General features: G+C 39.5%; 1 protein-coding gene and 1 pseudogene across 3 annotated transcripts in view; both read right to left on the bottom strand.

Moving 5' to 3' along the window:
• NUDT5 (nudix hydrolase 5) overlaps positions 1-17,086 on the bottom strand; it is a 37,043-nt gene that overhangs the window by 5,994 nt on the left and 13,963 nt on the right. For both annotated transcript variants that reach the window (XM_081087448.1, XM_081087449.1), the window contains 5 exons: positions 7,807-7,874; positions 4,659-4,754; positions 3,450-3,499; positions 1,694-1,801; positions 325-420 (listed from right to left, as the gene is read on the bottom strand). In XM_081087448.1, the coding sequence (XP_080943574.1) occupies positions 325-420; positions 1,694-1,801; positions 3,450-3,499; positions 4,659-4,754; positions 7,807-7,874 (418 nt within the window). The remainder of the gene's footprint in view (positions 1-324; positions 421-1,693; positions 1,802-3,449; positions 3,500-4,658; positions 4,755-7,806; positions 7,875-17,086) is intronic.
• Positions 8,061-16,778, bottom strand: LOC308528090 (zinc finger X-chromosomal protein-like; annotated as a pseudogene). Its single transcript has 4 exons — positions 16,720-16,778; positions 11,954-12,744; positions 10,348-11,686; positions 8,061-8,084 (listed from the first exon to the last, which is right to left on the bottom strand). The product of its transcript is annotated as a zinc finger X-chromosomal protein-like (transcript).

Raw genomic sequence — 17,086 nt, 5'->3', positions numbered from 1 at the left:
GAAAAAAACCTCTAAAGGAGCATAGCATGTGCATAAGGTGTGTATACAATAAAGCTCAGATGTGAGGAACTCTGGAAGGCAACACAATTTCCTAATTCTCCAGTTTCAGGGCCTTCCTGTTCAAAATTCCTCTCATTTGGAGGAGACAGGAAGTTTATGTGCCCAAATCTAATTAGGATTTCTCTTCAGTGAATTAGGTGAAATAAAAGTTATCTGAATTCTGCCCATAAAGAACACCCAAAGAATCAATCCTTTTATATACAGAAGAATCTACTGCTTGGCTAACAGTTTGTCCCCAGTGCACCCCTGGAAAGCAATACAAACCTGGAGAACATTCAGCAACATCACCTTTATAGCCAGTTTCTTCTTCCAGCTCTCGCAGAGCAGCTGCTTCTGGGCTTTCATTATCATCTATGAGACCTGGAAGTCCAAATCATTTGTGAGGTGGGAGACGGAAGTCCACTTTTCTTTGAGCCTCTCCTAACACAGCTGCTGCTGAGCTACGTGAGAAGAATCAGAGGATTGTGAAAAGTGGTCTTACAGATAAAGCTGAGGTTTGGAACTATTATAGGAAAAAAACCCTAGGCAGATTAAGTTGGTTCTGACAGTCCTCATCTATTTTCTTACTTAGACCAAGCATCTCAGCACTAACTACATTCTCTACAGCATAGGCAGCATCGATCTGTGAGGACAAGTGGCTTGGTGGTGCTGACTGGTCCAGGTTTTGGACCTAGCTATGTGACTACAGCACAGGAAGCCTGTTAACTTTGTTTCCTCTTATGTAAGATGGGGACAGTTGTTACCTATCCCACCTTCTCCCTCACAGAACAATATGGAGACCCTGTAGTGAAATGCCAAGATGAAGATCACTTCTGAGGGAGAAGGACAGAAAGGACAGAACTGAAGGATGGTGGACTTTAGGTAACTACTATGGTCACTGTGAGAAGTGGAGAGAAGTCAAACGGGAGGAGGACAGTAGCAAATCTGAGTCATTTTCCTGAAAGGAATAAAAATTGAAAAAAGAAAGGTGAAATATAGGCTATTTTATTAATTTCCTTAGTGAAATGGCAAGTAAATGAGAAAGAAAATAAAGTTGTTAATTATACATTACAGAATGTGATGGTGTTTAAAAATATAAAACTTAAACCACTAATGATAAATGCGATCTAATCTCTTCTGATGAAACAAACCAATTAAATCCTATAATAATACAGTGCATACGTTCTAGATAGCTTAACTTACTGTGCAACTGAAAAAATATTTTAGTGGAAATTAAAACAATTTATTTGTCCTACATACGTGCAGGAAGGTCAAGATATCTTTTCCATTCATAGTTTTTGGAATTTGGCCTAGTTATTACTATAAATTTCTTGTCAGAGGCAGATTGCTAGTGATAGACGATGAAGTAAATTGACAAATTAGCGAAAAGCAATTACTCAAAAAGGCTAGAAAGAATGAGGGATAGGAGGGCAGGTGGCTGGGAAAGAGGAGCTGTGACACCACTTTTCTATCACCTTATGGGTTATTGGACCAGGAGAGTGTGGTTGGAGGTACTTCACTACAGAAAAGGTTTTTATTGAACTTAGAAGCCCAGGGACAGATACAAAGGTGTTAAATGTCTAAACGCTGCAGTACTCAGGCTCTGCCCTGGCTCTGTCCGACAAGTCCCAAGAAGCACTGTGTAGTGACTCACCTGCAGGGAATTCTAGGCAGTAGCTTCCCATGGGTGGACGGAACTGTTTCACCAGAATGATACATTCATAATGCAGAGTTCTTTGCAGTACTGGGATAATCATCACACCTGTCACCAGGAAATAAAACGAAGTCTCTAATGAAAGGTCAGTCATGCTAGCAATCTGTTTACAGCAATCTAACTAAAACCCCATGTTTTAAGAGATGCTGCAGCTGAAATCTTCCTTATTTTCGCCACTAGCAATAGGAGTTAAAAGCTACAGTACTGGCAGTGAACTTGGAAGTTATTCTCCCTTAGAAATGTAATTATAGAGTCTCCCTGGCTGGTGTGCTAAGTGGTTAGAGCATTGGCCCATCCACTGAAGGGTCACAGGTTTGATCCCTGGTCAAGGCAGATACGCAGGTTGTGGGTTCAAGCCGCGGTTAGGGCAGGTGTGTGAGGCAATTGATCCAAGTTTCTCACATTGATATTTCTCTCTCCTTTTCCCTTCTTCTCTCTCTAGATTCAGTGAAAAAACATATCCTTGGGTGAGGATTTTAAAAAATGTAATTAAAGAACAAGCAATCACACTTCCATGTTGTTTATAAATCAAGTGAGTTACTTGGCCTTACAACAAAAACAAAACCCCACTGGGTTCTAGAAAACACAAACTGCCCAGGAGAAGTACCCCCGCCTGCCAATACTTTCCCAGCTGGGAAAAACAGCATCATGCAATTACTCTGTTTGCTTCCAATAAAAAACAGAAGGGGAAAATAAAGACGTATTCTCCAACTTCTCCTAGACTAGAGGTGAATTTCAGGATTGTTTCTGGGACCTTTGCAGTCTAACCATTCACTCTTGGGAGGGTAGGTAAACTGAATGAATAGTTGTTTCTTAATCCCATTTCCTTATCCTATATAATAAAAACCTAACATGCTAAGTGTCTGGTCGGCTGTTCAACCAATCAAAGCATAATATGCTAATGATATGTTAAGGCTGCTCAACCGCTTGCTATGACGTGCACTGACCACCAGGGGGCAGATGCTCCAACCGGTAGGTTAGCTTGCTGCTGGAGTCCGGCCGATCGGGACTGAGCACGACAGGCCACACATGCCCTGGAGCTCTCCAGCGATCCCGCCCTGGCTGGCCAACCTCCTGTGTCCCTCTCCAGCCTCTATTGTGCACCAGTGGGGGTCTCTTGGCCTGGCCTGCATCCTCTCGCAATCTGGGACTCCTCGGGGGATGTCGGAAGCTGGTTTTGGCCCAATCCTGCAGGCCAGGCCAAGGGAATCCCACTGGTGCATGAATTCGTGCACCAGGCCTCTAGTCAACTATAAACCACATGGTTAAAAGTGTGAAGTCGTGCAAATAAGTTTTCCAAACTAAAGGCTCTCACTTAGGTCCTTTGAACAGAATACAAAGGATTTCTATGAGTTGTATCATGTCTAGACACAGTATGTTGCTTCAAATTCTATTGATTTGTGCCTGGCTATAAATATTAGTGTACATCTTTCCCTCAAAAACACTGTTTGGAGCTTAGATAACAGGAGCCAGAAGTTATTTATAAAGAAAGCTTGACTTAGTTACACAGCATTGCAAAAACAAATATTAGATTTAAAGATAAAAGATCATAATTGAAGGTAACTCTGCCTTGAGATCTTGGTGACAGTAAAAAAACCCCAAACCAAAACAAAACACAACCCTCCTGCACCTCGCCTACTACAATAATGTGTGGTAACTTCTCTCAGGAAGAGTTATAATAGGTTTGCACTCATACCATCAGCCGACTGTCCTTTCCTGGTTGCACGTTTCACAGTTTCCCAAGTTCTGTTTAGGCAAAAAAGAAAAAACAAAATCAGCAGTGCCAAAGAGGAGAATACTCTTAGGTTTTTGTGTGTATAGCAAGAATTTTACAAATGCAGAGCATGCAAATGTACAAATGGTCAACAAGACCAAGCAGTAAAGATCTGTATTTCTTTAAAAAGCCAGTTGTGCTGTCTTACAGCTTTTGAGAAGGACCAAAGAAAACCTGCCACCGAGCATTTAGCTCTCTGGGTGCTGTCACTTGAGCTGCCTTTCAAGTCAATACTCAAAAAACTTTAGTTTGGATCATAAATCTACAGGGGAGCAGCACAGTGGGTGACAATGGCTTTCGAAGCTGTTAAGCAGTGTGTGCGCACAATAAGCTCCTATGAAAAAAGGATACGCTGCATAATGAGAACTATTGAGCTGGATATTTATACAACTTAGATTTTAAAATCTGTGACCTAAAATACACAATTTAAGAAAGCAAGACCTTTCCATTTATTAACTGAGGAATCCTTAAATTTAGGAGAGTGCTCTATTGTATGTGTGTGACTTCTTATCTGAGAGGAAAATGTCCCTAGAGGAGAATGAGGTAACAGCAGGTTCTTGCTCCTGTTTAAGGCTTTATTCCTAATTAGCTATTTGTTTCAGGAGAACACTGTACTGGAAATGCAGTTATTGGAACAATCATGTTGTTTACAGGGGAAGGGCATATGAGAGAAATTCTCTCTTCACTCTCATCCCTTAAATAAGAAAAAGCAGTGGTAAGAGATGCGAGTGAAGAAGGACATGATTTTGGATCTAAGAGAAGACACCTGAGTGGCTCTGGAATTGGGATAAGAAAGGCATCAATAACGTCTCACTATGGTAACAGTGAGTATAAGTTTTGTTACTTGGAGCAAGCCTCATACTTTGTGTCTGGTTTGAGGTTTGGATCGTGCCACACTTATATTTTGAAAAAAATTCAGATATTTAATCTAGTTAAAAAACACACAACTTTCTGTAAACTAGATCTTTCAGTATTGTATCCAAATTTTACAAGGCAAATATGTTAAAATGAACCTATGAAAATCAAAGACGACTATGACAACTCACAGCTGCCAACATTCCTGTTAGTAACAAGAAGCCAACCAACAAGCAATTCTGATGTCAGTAATACAGATTGCAAGAGACATAACACCTTTTGTATAGCTCTCTCTGCTGCCTCTTAAGATTAGTCCTAAGGACTGAAGAAGACAGTGCTGGGAAAAGCACTGAAGGTCCCATCCCCAATACACTAGGAATAAGGGAAAAAGAGTAGCATCATTATAGTGGTTAAGATGAGATAAATAAGCAGTAATAAGCCATCAATTATGAGCAATAAAATATAAGTGCATTTATAACAAACAATAGAACAAGAATGCCCCATGAGGGCTCTAATTATCTTAAAGGGACTCTGAGATATGTACATTGGGTTGAGTAAGAAAATCTTAAGTCTCCAATTACCTACTAGCTAACCCATAGCCACAACTCCTTGAGAGTTTTCTCATTTGTAAAGCTAGGGAATTAAGAGCATGTTACCTCGTAAACCTCTTGTAACTTTAGATTCTAATTAAAGTTACTCCATTTTTTAGCTTGTTATAGGAAAGCCCATTTTGTTTTCTTCTCTCTAGTCAACCAACACAAGAGGATGACTTCAATTCTGTCCTGAATGCCAACAAAAGGGCATAATGCCAGCATACTTTTATACTTCTAAAATTAATTCCATAGCCTCTTCCATGAATCAGACAGTGAAACCAAGGATTCTATAGCTGCTATTTTATCCTCATGTACATGCTTTTATATCAGGTAACAGATAAAACATTTTATAAATTTATAAATTGTGGCCTACTGCTAAGTACAGCACTTCATTCTCCCAAGCTTCACATTCTGTATGAAATGCCAGTGCTTCATGAAGACCTCTTTGGAGGCCATGAGGAAGACCTATGTGAGGAAGACCTATGTGAGGAAGACTGGAGGTGAACATGCTCTAAGTAGGCCATGTAAGCATGGCAGTTGAGTAGACTTTAGAGCAGCCGTGGGCAAACTACGGCCCGCTTGAAATGAATAAAACTAAAAAAAAAAAAAAGAGACCGTACCCTTTTATGTAATGATGTTTACTTTGAATTTATATTAGTTCACACAAACACTCCATCCATGCTTTTGTTCTGGCCCTCTGGTCCAGTTTAGGAACCCATTGTGGCCCTCGAGTCAAAAAGTTTGCCCACCCCTGCTTTAGAGCCTGCTCCCAAACTACTGAAGCAGACTCTCCTTAGTCACTGAGAACTAAAGAGTATTTTGAAAATAATCCCTGAATGATGGATGCATATCCCCAGTTATAATGCTGGAAGGAAGAGTGAGGTGAAGAAACTAGCTGTTGCAAACCAACACATGCTTCTTAGCTAACTGGTGTGAAGGGTTTTATTTGGTGTTATAAACTTAACTTTATAGGGAAGAGAACCAAACAATATCAGTATAAATTGGGGTCTAATCTTTGTCTATAGTTTCATAAATATAAGTACATTGGAACATATTGTGCTCCTTATGGTTTTAGGCCTTGCCACATTTCTGAATCATCTATTTTATTCATATTTAGTTCTATACATCAAACTCACTTTACATAATAGGTAATATACTCTCTGACTGTGTTGTTGGATTGTAGTGTGCTTAGTTTTCTTTAGGGTTTTAATTTAACAGTGCTATGTATTTCTCCAACACTGGGCCTTATTAATATTTTTGCTAGTTTAATAGATATAATCAAAAGTTGTTTAAATTACTGGCAAGTCCATGTACTTTTGCACTGATGATAGATGTATTTCCTCACAAAGAAGCTGTATTCTTATTTGATCACTTAAATGGAGTTTTAAAAAATTTTAAATTGATTTTTAGAGAGAAAGGAACGGAGAGGGAGAGAGAACAAAACATCAATCAGCTGCCTCCTGAACAACCTCTACCCAGAATTGAGCTTGCTATCCAGGCTTGTGCCCTCACCAGGAATCAAACCAGCAACCCTTTCAGTGCCCAGGACGATGCCCAACTAACTAAGCCAAGTCAGCCTGGACTTAAATGGAGATTTTATATTAATAAATTTAAATTATATAATCTAGATACTCAATTTAGTTACATTTTTGTATTTTCTCATTCTGTTTTATCCCTTTTTATATTTCATTAAGTAAATGCTTAATCTATTTAATACATTTTTCCTGATGCTTATAAAAAGTTACTAAACAGAAAATCTGAAAAAAAGGTTAATCATACAGCTGCCCTATATATTTTCCTACTAGCTTTTTTTTTTTTTTTTAAATGATTTGTTATTGATTTTTTGAGAGAGAGGAGGGAGAGGGAAAGAGATAAACATTAATGTGAGAGTAGAACATTGATTGGCTGCCTTCTGCAAGCCCACTACAACCCAGGCATGTGGCCTGACTGGGAATCTAACCATGACCTCCTGGTTCATCAGTCGATGCTCAACCACTGAGACATGCTGGCCAGTACTCTAGCTTTTTCTTACACGTTATTTGGCAGAGTTTAAAAAGAATATATACAATTTTCTTTTTTGTTACCAAGTTACTAATTTTTTCTCATATTGCTAGGTTGTCTTCATAATCTGTTTTGTGGATGGATGCATAAATTTTACCAAATGAATACACTAAAATAATTATTCCCCATATATTTAGAATGTTTAGGTTGCTTTCAAATTTTTTTTTTTAAAGTTTTGATGAACATCTTTTAGGCATAAAACTGATTCCAAATAGTTTTCTTAGCACAGTCTCAGACCCCATGGTGACCTGGCTCCAAACAGCTCCACCCCAACCATATCTTTATGGCAATTGATACATATTGTGAAATGCTTTATAAAACATTTTCTTTTCCAATTTACATTTTCATAAGCAAGGTTTACTAGTAAGCATGTAACTTTTACCTCAAACACAATGTTTCCTCTTTAATTCTTATTTAGAGGTTAGAATTGGTTTAATTAGAAGAAAGGAACCTGTATTGTTAACTATTTTGCTGCTGTATCAGCTTAAATTAGCCTTGTCCCAAAAGTTTTAGGTTCACACTAATCTACCTGGGGAGAATGGTGTTAAAATAGTTTCCTGACTAGCTATTGTAACAAATTTACAAATTTATAAATATGCATAGATTGTAAGTTATTCAAACATTCTAACAATAAGAAAACAGCTAAATTAGATTTCTCTATAACATAGAGTTTCCAATGAAGAAAATATCAAAATTTATGCCAAATACTAAATAGAGAATTTGAGAACCCCCAATACCAAGCATTTTACAAAAGAAAAAATATAGTTTACCTCGTTTTACCAGTAGGATCCATGTAAGTTGTTTTTTCAAACTTGACCCATTTTCCTTCTGCAATTAACTAAAAGGAGATGAGACGACAGATGAATTGGGAAGCTTTCAAAATGAGTTTTTTATTTAGAAGAGTTTTCTTTTCACATTGTCTCTGTATGGCCTTCCCAATTATCACACTTCCCTTCCAATAATTCATGTGCATGTTTTCAGTTGAGTATATTAAACATTGTTTTCCTGAAGGGTGGTTCTATTTCTATTTGGAGTTTCGGAGGTAGTACTGAGAGGTGAAAAGAAATGAGTTGAAAACTCTTGGGGTTGGGGTGGGGAGGAAAGACCAGAAGGGAGCAAAAAGGAATGAGGGCTTCTTTGGGATGCTTCTCTTATTCTGGCCTCTGATCTGGGTGCTAGTCACATAGGTGTATATGTTTAGTATGTGAACACATCAGTGGCATTTTATTTTCAATGACTATACAACAAGCATGTCAAACTCAAAGGCTAACATGGGCCGCAAAAAAACAAAAGCTTCAATTTTCACAGGAACGTAGGTTTATTTCAATAGAGACATGCTGAATACAAAGGGCTGAAATAAATGAGTAATCATTAACATAAAATAATAGAACGTTTTAATAAAAATTATCATTTTTTCTTGAACATTAACTTACCAGACACTGAATAACTGCACAAATTAATAAGCGTAATGCAAATAAACCTATTTTTCTTGTTCTCTGAAAGCGAAATATTTCCCGTTTCGCACACTGAACAAGTCAGTCCAATGACGTGGCAATTGGCTGCTAAAATATTCGCTGCTAGTATTAGTGGAGAGAAATGGTGCACCTGCGCGTAAGGTGTGTAAGGGAGATGAATGCAACATGATTATAGTAATCAGTCATTAGCGAACGTCGTAGTTTGTTATTAATAATTATGTATAACAGGATACTGTAAGGATTAAGTTACGAAATTTTTATTAAAATGTTTCTTACATACCGTTATATTGGCTGGGCTGCAAAATATTTATTGTGGGCTGCGAGTTTGACATACTTGCTATACAACAAAGTTGACTGTGGGGAAACCATGTCCAATGACTGGATTTCTAATAACGACGCACGGATTTCCCACCCAGTCTGAGTGGCACCCTCAGCATGGTTCTGCCTAGACGTTCAGTTTTGGTGCCCAGGACTAATTACCCATGGCACTGTACTGCACTAACAGCAAAGTGTCACTGTGTACATAAAGCCATTTATAGGCTTCTGACTATCCTCTCTTTCACTTTGTTCTTTAATCCTCACCCAAGGATATGTTTGTTGATTTTAGAGAGAGGAAGGGGGAGAGATCCATTGATGTAAGAGAGAAACATCATTGGTTGCCTCCTTTATGCCTCCTGGCCAGGAATAAAACCCACAACCTTTTTGGTGTACAGGACAACACTCAACCAACTGAGCGCCCGAAGGCCCATCTTTCACTTCTTACCAGAAACAACCTACCAATTACCAGAAGATCTAGTCACAAATAACATGGAGAAATTTTTATTTTATTTATTTATTTTTTAAACAGGAAAACAGTCAGATTTTTATTTTCACATGTTATTTGCAAATACACAATTACAATAATGTCACACATCCCTATATGATTTTTTAATGTATTTTACCTTTTTTTTAAATAAAGTGTTCAGAAGGAGGGCTATAACAACATTTAATAGGATAGTTCTATAGAATAACAACTTATATTAAGTCCTTGTAAAAATCTGACCTCTTTAAAACATTTAACTGAAATATTCATTTTTTAGCTTTGCTAATCAAAATTGTTTTAAGAATTAAAACTAGGTTGTAACTAATATCAGTATATAATAGTGACTACAAATTCATTTTTTCTTTATACAAATATATTTTATTATATTCACTTGACCAAACCCTTAAGCAGCGGTTTTCAACCTGTGGGTCACAACCCCTTTGGCGGTCGAACAACCCTTTCACAGGGGTCGCCTAAGACCATCCTGCATATCAGATATTTACATTACGATTCATAACAGTAGCAACATTACAGTTATGAAGTAGCAATGAAAATAATTTTATGGTTGGGTAACAACATGAGGAGCTGTATTTAAAGGGCCAGGAGGTTGAGAACCACTGCTTAAGTGCCCTTTAAAGGTTTCAATATTTTGCTTCAAAAAGAAAAGAACTGTGCATGGTTCCAGACTATGTAAGAGAAATATAAAGTGTGATTAGCTTTAAAATGAATTTTCTGCTTCAAGGCTAACATCTCCACAAACATCTGTAGAAGTATTGTTGGGTAGGCCCACTTTAAGATGCCGTGCATTGTGTGCTGGTTCTTGTTTTTAAAAAATGTATTTATTTATTTTTACATATGCTTTTTACTGATTTTAGAAAGAGAGGGAGAGGTTGAGAGAGAAACATTGATATGAGAGAGATACATATATCAGCTGCCTCCTGCATGTCCCTTATAGGGATTGAGCCTGCACACAGACATGTGCCCTGACTAGGAATCGAACTGGCAACCCCTTGGTGCATGGGACAATGCTCTACCAACAGAGCCACACTTGCCAGGGCTGTGTGCTGGTTCTTTTCTGAAGGTCTTAGGAACCCCTTCTTGCAGTGCTCACAATGGTAAGGGTAATCCTTCATATGAATGGAAAAAACATGCTGTTTAAAGCCTGAGACATCTGTAGTGCTATACTCACAGTACTCCACTGATCACTTTCCTCCACTGTCTGCCTTCATATGCTTTTTAAGCTCATTCTGTTGCTTAAATCTCTTTCTACATCTCTTACGCCTAAATGGAAGCTCTTTTGTATGAACTAAGATAGTATGGCAACTTAGAACAAATGGATCCACAATCTTAAAGTCACAATGTCTACAAGGGTTCATTTTTTAAACTTTGTGGGCAGGCCACGTTTCTTGAATTCTGACCCCCTATGAAAGCCTTTATCAACATGTCACACTTACGGCGGTAGTTCTTCATGTGAACGGAAATTATGTGTTCAAAATCATTTGAGTGCAAACTCTTGTGATCACAATGCAAACACTGGTATCTTTCTTGGTGAATAAGAGCATGTGACCGCACCTTTTCGGTCTCTAACAATGTCTAAAGACAACTGTTACACTTGAATGGCATATCTTTACTATGCTTAGCTTTTACATGCATTTTCAAAGTGTAAGAGTCTGCAGAACTATATTTGCAGTACTGTCATTGGATGGCTTCTCCTCAGCTGGATTTGAATGTGCTTTTTGAGCTCTAACGGGTGACAAAAACCTTTACCACATCCCATGCAAATATGAGAAAAGTTCTTGCTGTGAACCCCATTTTGTTGGCTCCTTTTTCCTTATGCACCATTTTGTGAGTAAACAAAGCCCCAGCATAAGAGAAATGCGTCCCACATTCATTGCATTCAATGGCCTTCTCTGTCTTGTTGGTCAGCTTATGGCTCTCCAGGTATTTCTGCAAACGTCTTTTCTTGTTAGTAGTATAATCACAGTCAGTATAGCAGTATTTCTTCTTGACAAGCTATTCAGGATGGTTTTTCATGTGCTTTTTCAAAAAAACCTCTTGACAAACATTTTCCCACAAATCATGCAAGGACAGAGAGTCAAGGGATGTCAATCAGGGCCAATTATTATTGTTGTTTGGTACTACCTGGAATCAGGTCTTCTCCTTCTCTTTGGTTTTTATTTAGTCAGTCTGCTGAGCCTGGTGGATTCATCTATGTGCAAGAGGGCACTTGCAGTGCCATTCCAGTTTTCAGTTCCATGAGAATTATTACAGTAAGCTGCTGCCACACTGGCATGAAGGTTTTTATTTAATTGTCATCGATTTGCTGTTTTTGTGCGGCAGCTGCTGCCACTGCTGCAGCAGCACTCTCTTCTCCTACAATTACTTCCATAATAAACTTCATCAGCAATTTCAGCAACATTTATTTATTTATTTATTTTTAAAATATATTTTATTGATTTTTTACAGAGAGGAAGGGAGAGATAGAGAGTTAGAAACATCGATGAGAGAGAAACATCGATCAGCTGCCTCCTGCACATCTCCCACTGGGGATGTGCCCGCAACCAAGGTACATGCCCTTGACCGGAATCGAACCTGGAACCCTTCAGTCCGCAGGCCGACGCTCTATCCACTGAGCCAAACCGGTTTCGGCATCAATTTCAGCAACATTTAAGTCTTCATCTTCTTGCTGAGAGTCATTGACAGTCATATAAACCATCTTTTCTCTTGGCAAATGAATACTGCTATTCTCATCAAGTAGTTCAACTTCATAATCATTCGCAGACTCTCTCTCCACAATGTCTATGGTGCTACCCAAGCCATCTTCTCCAGGGTCAGCCTTAAAAATGTACACTTCGATGACTTCAGGGCAGGTGCCATCCACTTCACAAGGATTGATTTCTGACTCTGAGCCCGAGGTCATTCCAGAGAAACTGTCATATTCTATTTTGCCAGCATCATCTATGGAATTTATAAGGTATTCCTCACACTTGCTCTTGTCATCATCTTGCTCTTCCACAGGGATCCCATTGGCATCTATAATTGCTTCAGAGGTACATTGCTACCAGTACTTCTGAAACCACATCAGTTGTCAGAGGATCAGTGACGATTTTTGCCTCTACTACACTATCATGAATCCCATGTTCAACGTGTCCAACACAAGACACATGTATAAATTCACTTGTCAAGATGTGTTCTGGTATAGACATTAATGCTGAATATCGGGAGCTAAAATAGCATCTGGGACTGTTTAATGTTCTACAGAAACTTCTTCAGTTACATCTGAATCCAGCACTTGCTCAGGATAATGATGACTGTTTCAGATACATCTGCTTTTTTCATGATATCTAAACATCTTCAATAACAACATCCCCAATAACATTTTGGATTACAACTGAATCTGGGTCATATGAACAAAGTTATGCACAGTATGTCTGAATCAACAACATCTGAAATAAAAACAATTTCTCCTACTTCCACGATAAGTTGATCACCATCCAGGTGTGCAGCATCAGTTCCTCACAAGACTGTTGTGATGATCAAATGAGAAATGTATGGGAAGTGTTCTGAAAAATTGTTGCATCAAAAAAGAGTTTGGGGAGATAAAAAATGGAGGCAGAGAAAGAGGATGCTGCATGGACATGCTCCCAGGAACAAGGTGGAATTACAACTGAAATAATGAAAGGCTTCCTGAATAACCAATGGAAAACTCACAGGAAGAGAACCCTGATACCCAAGGACCGAAGGTGAAGACCGCATAGAGACTGGTCGGAGGAACGGAGGCGTGAAAGGGCTGGCCGGGACGCCCAGAGAGGGCAACTTAAGTCCTGGAGAGATTTCTTAGCTCGGGGTGTGTGTTGTGTGTGTGCGTGCGCCACTGAGAACTCTGGGATCTAATCCTGAAGCTGGATTCCCCAGCAGAGAGCACCAAACTGAGGAAGGTACCCACATAACATCTAGCTGTGAAAAGCAGTGGGGTACTATCTGCTAGGGAGTGGCAGCTTAAAGTTCAGGCACCCTCTAAAGGGCCAACACACAAAAAACTTCCTGTGGAGTCACCCACTTTGTGCTCTGGCAGAGGGAGGGTGAAGTGGACTGGAGCTGTGAGAGCAGAACCCAGGACTGGGGACTCGGGGGATAGAGCTCAGAAGGCAGACACCCCAAGTTTCCTGGACTGAGTCATTCCCTCACAGAGTGGAGGACATCTTTCCCACATAGACATCTGCCTTGCCTGGGGGAAAGATAGTCGACACACCCTATTGGAAAACACCTTGCCCTGAGGCCACTTAAGAGATTAAAAGTAGCCCTAACCAGTTTGGCTCAGTGGCTTGGCTCAGTGGACAGAGCATCAGCCTGCAGACTGAAGGGTCCCAGGTTCAATTCCGGCCATGGCCACATGCCTGGGTTGCAGGCTCCATCCCCAGTGCAGGAGGCAGCCAATCAATGATTCTCTCTCATCATTGATGTTTCTATCTCTATCTCCTTCTCCCCTCCTCTCTGAAATCAATAAAGAAATATATTTAAAAAAAGAGAGAGATTAAAAGTAACAATTAGCCTCCAGGCAGAAGCAACTGTCCCACCCTGTTGAAAAAACTCTCGTCACACCTGAGGATGATTACCTGGGGGCAATTCAAGTCTGAATCCTATTAGTATGTAGACCAGTGGTTCTCAACCTTCCTAATGCCACGACCCTTTAATACAGTTCCTCATGTTGTGGTGACCCCCAACCATAAAATTATTTTCACTGCTATTTCATAACTGTAATTTAGCTACTGTTATGAATCATAATGTAAATATCTGATATGCAGGATGTATTTTCATTGTTACAAATTGAATATAATTAAAGCATAGTGAGTAATCACAAAAACAATATGTAATTATGTATGTGTTTTCCGATGGTCTTAGGCGACCCCTTTGAAAAGATTGTTCGACTCCCAAAGGGATCGTGACCCACAGGCTGAGAACCGCTGATGTAGACGGAGGCGGTATGGAGGCTTTGAGTCTTTGCCTGATCCAATTAGTCAGAAACAGCCTTTAATACTGTCCTGCACTAGAGATTGAGAGGTATAGAGCAGTGGTCGGCAAACTGCGGCTTGCAAGCCACATGCGGCTCTTTGGCCCCTAGAGCGTGGCTCTTCCACAAAATACTGACTTCTGCGCATGGGTCACTAAGTTTCAATCGCATTGTACATGCGCGCCCGCACGTGGTATTTTGTGGAAGAGCCACACTCAAGAGGCCGAAGAGCCGCATGTGGCTTGCGAGCTGCAGTTTGCTGACCACTGGTATAAAGGATCTACCTAATACACAGTCACAAACCCAAACAGACAACCAAAACGAGGAAACAAAGAAACAACCCACAAATGAAAGAACTAGCGAACTCTCCAGAAGAAGAGATAAAGGAAGCAGGGATAAGAAATTTATCTGAAACAGAGTTCACAGTAATGATGTTAAAAATTCTCAACAGTATGAAAAAAGATATAGTAACTATGAAAAAAGAACAGTCTGAGATAAAGAATGACATAACACAAATAAAGAATACATTGGAAGGAATACACAGTAGATTAGGGGGCAATGAGGATCGAATCAGTGAATTAGAAGACGGAGTTGAAAATATCACTCAATCAGAGAACCAAAAAGAAAAAACAATAAAAAAACAGGAGGACAGCTTAAGGGAGCTGTGGGACAATGTGAAACATAACAATATTAGAATAGTAGATGTGCCAGAAGAGGCAGAAAGGGAGAAAGGAGTAGAGAAGGTGTTTGAAGAAATAATGGTAGAAAACTTCCCTAACCTGATAAAGGGAAAAGTCACACAAGTTCAGGAGGCACAGAGAACCCCAAACAAGAAGAACCCAAACAGACCCCCACCCAGACACATAATAATTAAAATGCCAAAAATTACAGACAAAGAATCTTAAAGGCAGCAAAAGAAAACTGTTACCTACAAAGGAGTTCCCATAAGGCTGACACCTGATTTCTCACCAGAAACTCTACAGGCCAGGAGGAAACATGAAGTACTCAAGGTAATGGAAAGCAAGGATCTGAGACCAAGATTATTATATCCAGCAAGGCTATCATTCAAAATAGACGGTCAAAGAGCTTCCCAGACAAAAAAAGGCTAAAGGAGTTTATCACCACCAAGTCAGCATTATAAGAAATGCTAAAGGGATTGCTGTAAGGGATTGCTGAGAAGAAGAAACAGAGAGAGAAACCTAGCCATACAGAATTAAAATGCCTATAAATAAGTACCTCTCAATAATAACCCTAAATGTAAATGGATCAAATACTCCCATCAAAAGGTGTAGGGTAGCTGAATGGATACAAAAACATGACCCAACTATATGCTGCCTACAAGAGACCCACCTCAAAACAAAAGACATACAAAGGATGAAAGTGAAGGGATGGGAAAAATTTTTTCCATGCAAATGGAAAAGAAAAAGAAAGCTGGAGTAGCAATACTCATATCTGACAAAACAGACTTTAAAAGCATCATGCTAAGCGAAATAACCCAGTTGGAGAAAGATAAATATCTGATCTCACTCATTTGTGGAATATAATGAACAACATTAACTGATGAACAAAAATAGAGCCAAAGGGGGAAACAATATACTAGAAGTAATCCTGTTATTTGCTGATTTTTAATATTTCCTACAACTTTTGTGATATCATACTATGTTAGTACAGTTTTGGTAATATTATTATACTTAAAATCCTTTTATTCTTGAAATATTAATGTTTACTGCATGTAATATTATTATATATAAGATCATTTTTCTTAAATAATTAGTGTTTATTGCATGTAACATTATCATACTAGAGACCCGATGCACAAAATTTGTGCAAGAGTAGGCCTTCGTTCCACTGGCTGCCAGCACCGGCTTCTATCTGGCACCCAGGATCCAGGCTTCCCTCGCAGCCCTGGCTTCGTCTGGAAGGTTGTCCGGTGTTATTAGCATATTACGCTTTTATTATTATAGATTTAAAATAGTTTTTCTTGAGATATGTAACATTATTATATTTAAGATTTTTTCTTGAAATATTAAGGTTTATTGCATGTAGCATTATATTTAAAATTGTTTTTCTTGAAATAAGAAAAACATTAAAAAAAAAGAGTTTGCACATTTGTAATACCTTAACTAATAATAATAATAATAATAATAAAAAAAAGAGTTTGGCTCTTGTGGTTGTAATTCAAGTCCATCTTCATCCACGGCCTTTAATTTTCATCAGTCACAGCTCCTCACACATACAGCCTTCACCTCCAGGCCAGGCCTCTATGAGAGGCCCCTAAACCATCTCCACTCCAGGGTCACCAGGTGACCATCCCCCAACCCCCAGCCCATTTATGGAGCACACCTCTGCCACCCTCCCAGGGCAGCCAGGCTCCTCCTTGGACCTTACTCCTCACGGACTGCTGGGCACCGCCCACCATGCCACCATGGAAGGGCAATTGGTGGGCTGCCCCATGGGTCACCCACCAGGCGGACAGGTCACTGCATGAGGCTGGCCTTGGGGCACCTGGAACTCACCAGACTACATGGAGAGATTTTTACATCAAAAAGCATTGCTAGCACTGACTGGTTTGGCTCAGTGGATAGAGTGTTGGCCTGCGGACTGAAGGGTCCCAGGTTCAATTCCAGTCAAGGGCATGTACCTTGGTTGCGGGTGCATCCCCAGTAGGTGGTGTGCAGGAGGCAGCTGATCGATGTTTCTCTCTCATCGATGTTTCTGACTCTCTATCCCTCTCCCTTCCTCTCTGTAAAAAATCATAAAAT

Source organism: Myotis nattereri, assembly GCF_964212035.1.
Source record: "Myotis nattereri genome assembly, chromosome: 1".
In the NCBI taxonomy this organism is placed as follows: domain Eukaryota; kingdom Metazoa; phylum Chordata; class Mammalia; order Chiroptera; family Vespertilionidae; genus Myotis; species Myotis nattereri.
Note: the sequence above shows the minus strand (reverse complement) of the source record. Positions and strands in the feature narration are given on the sequence as shown.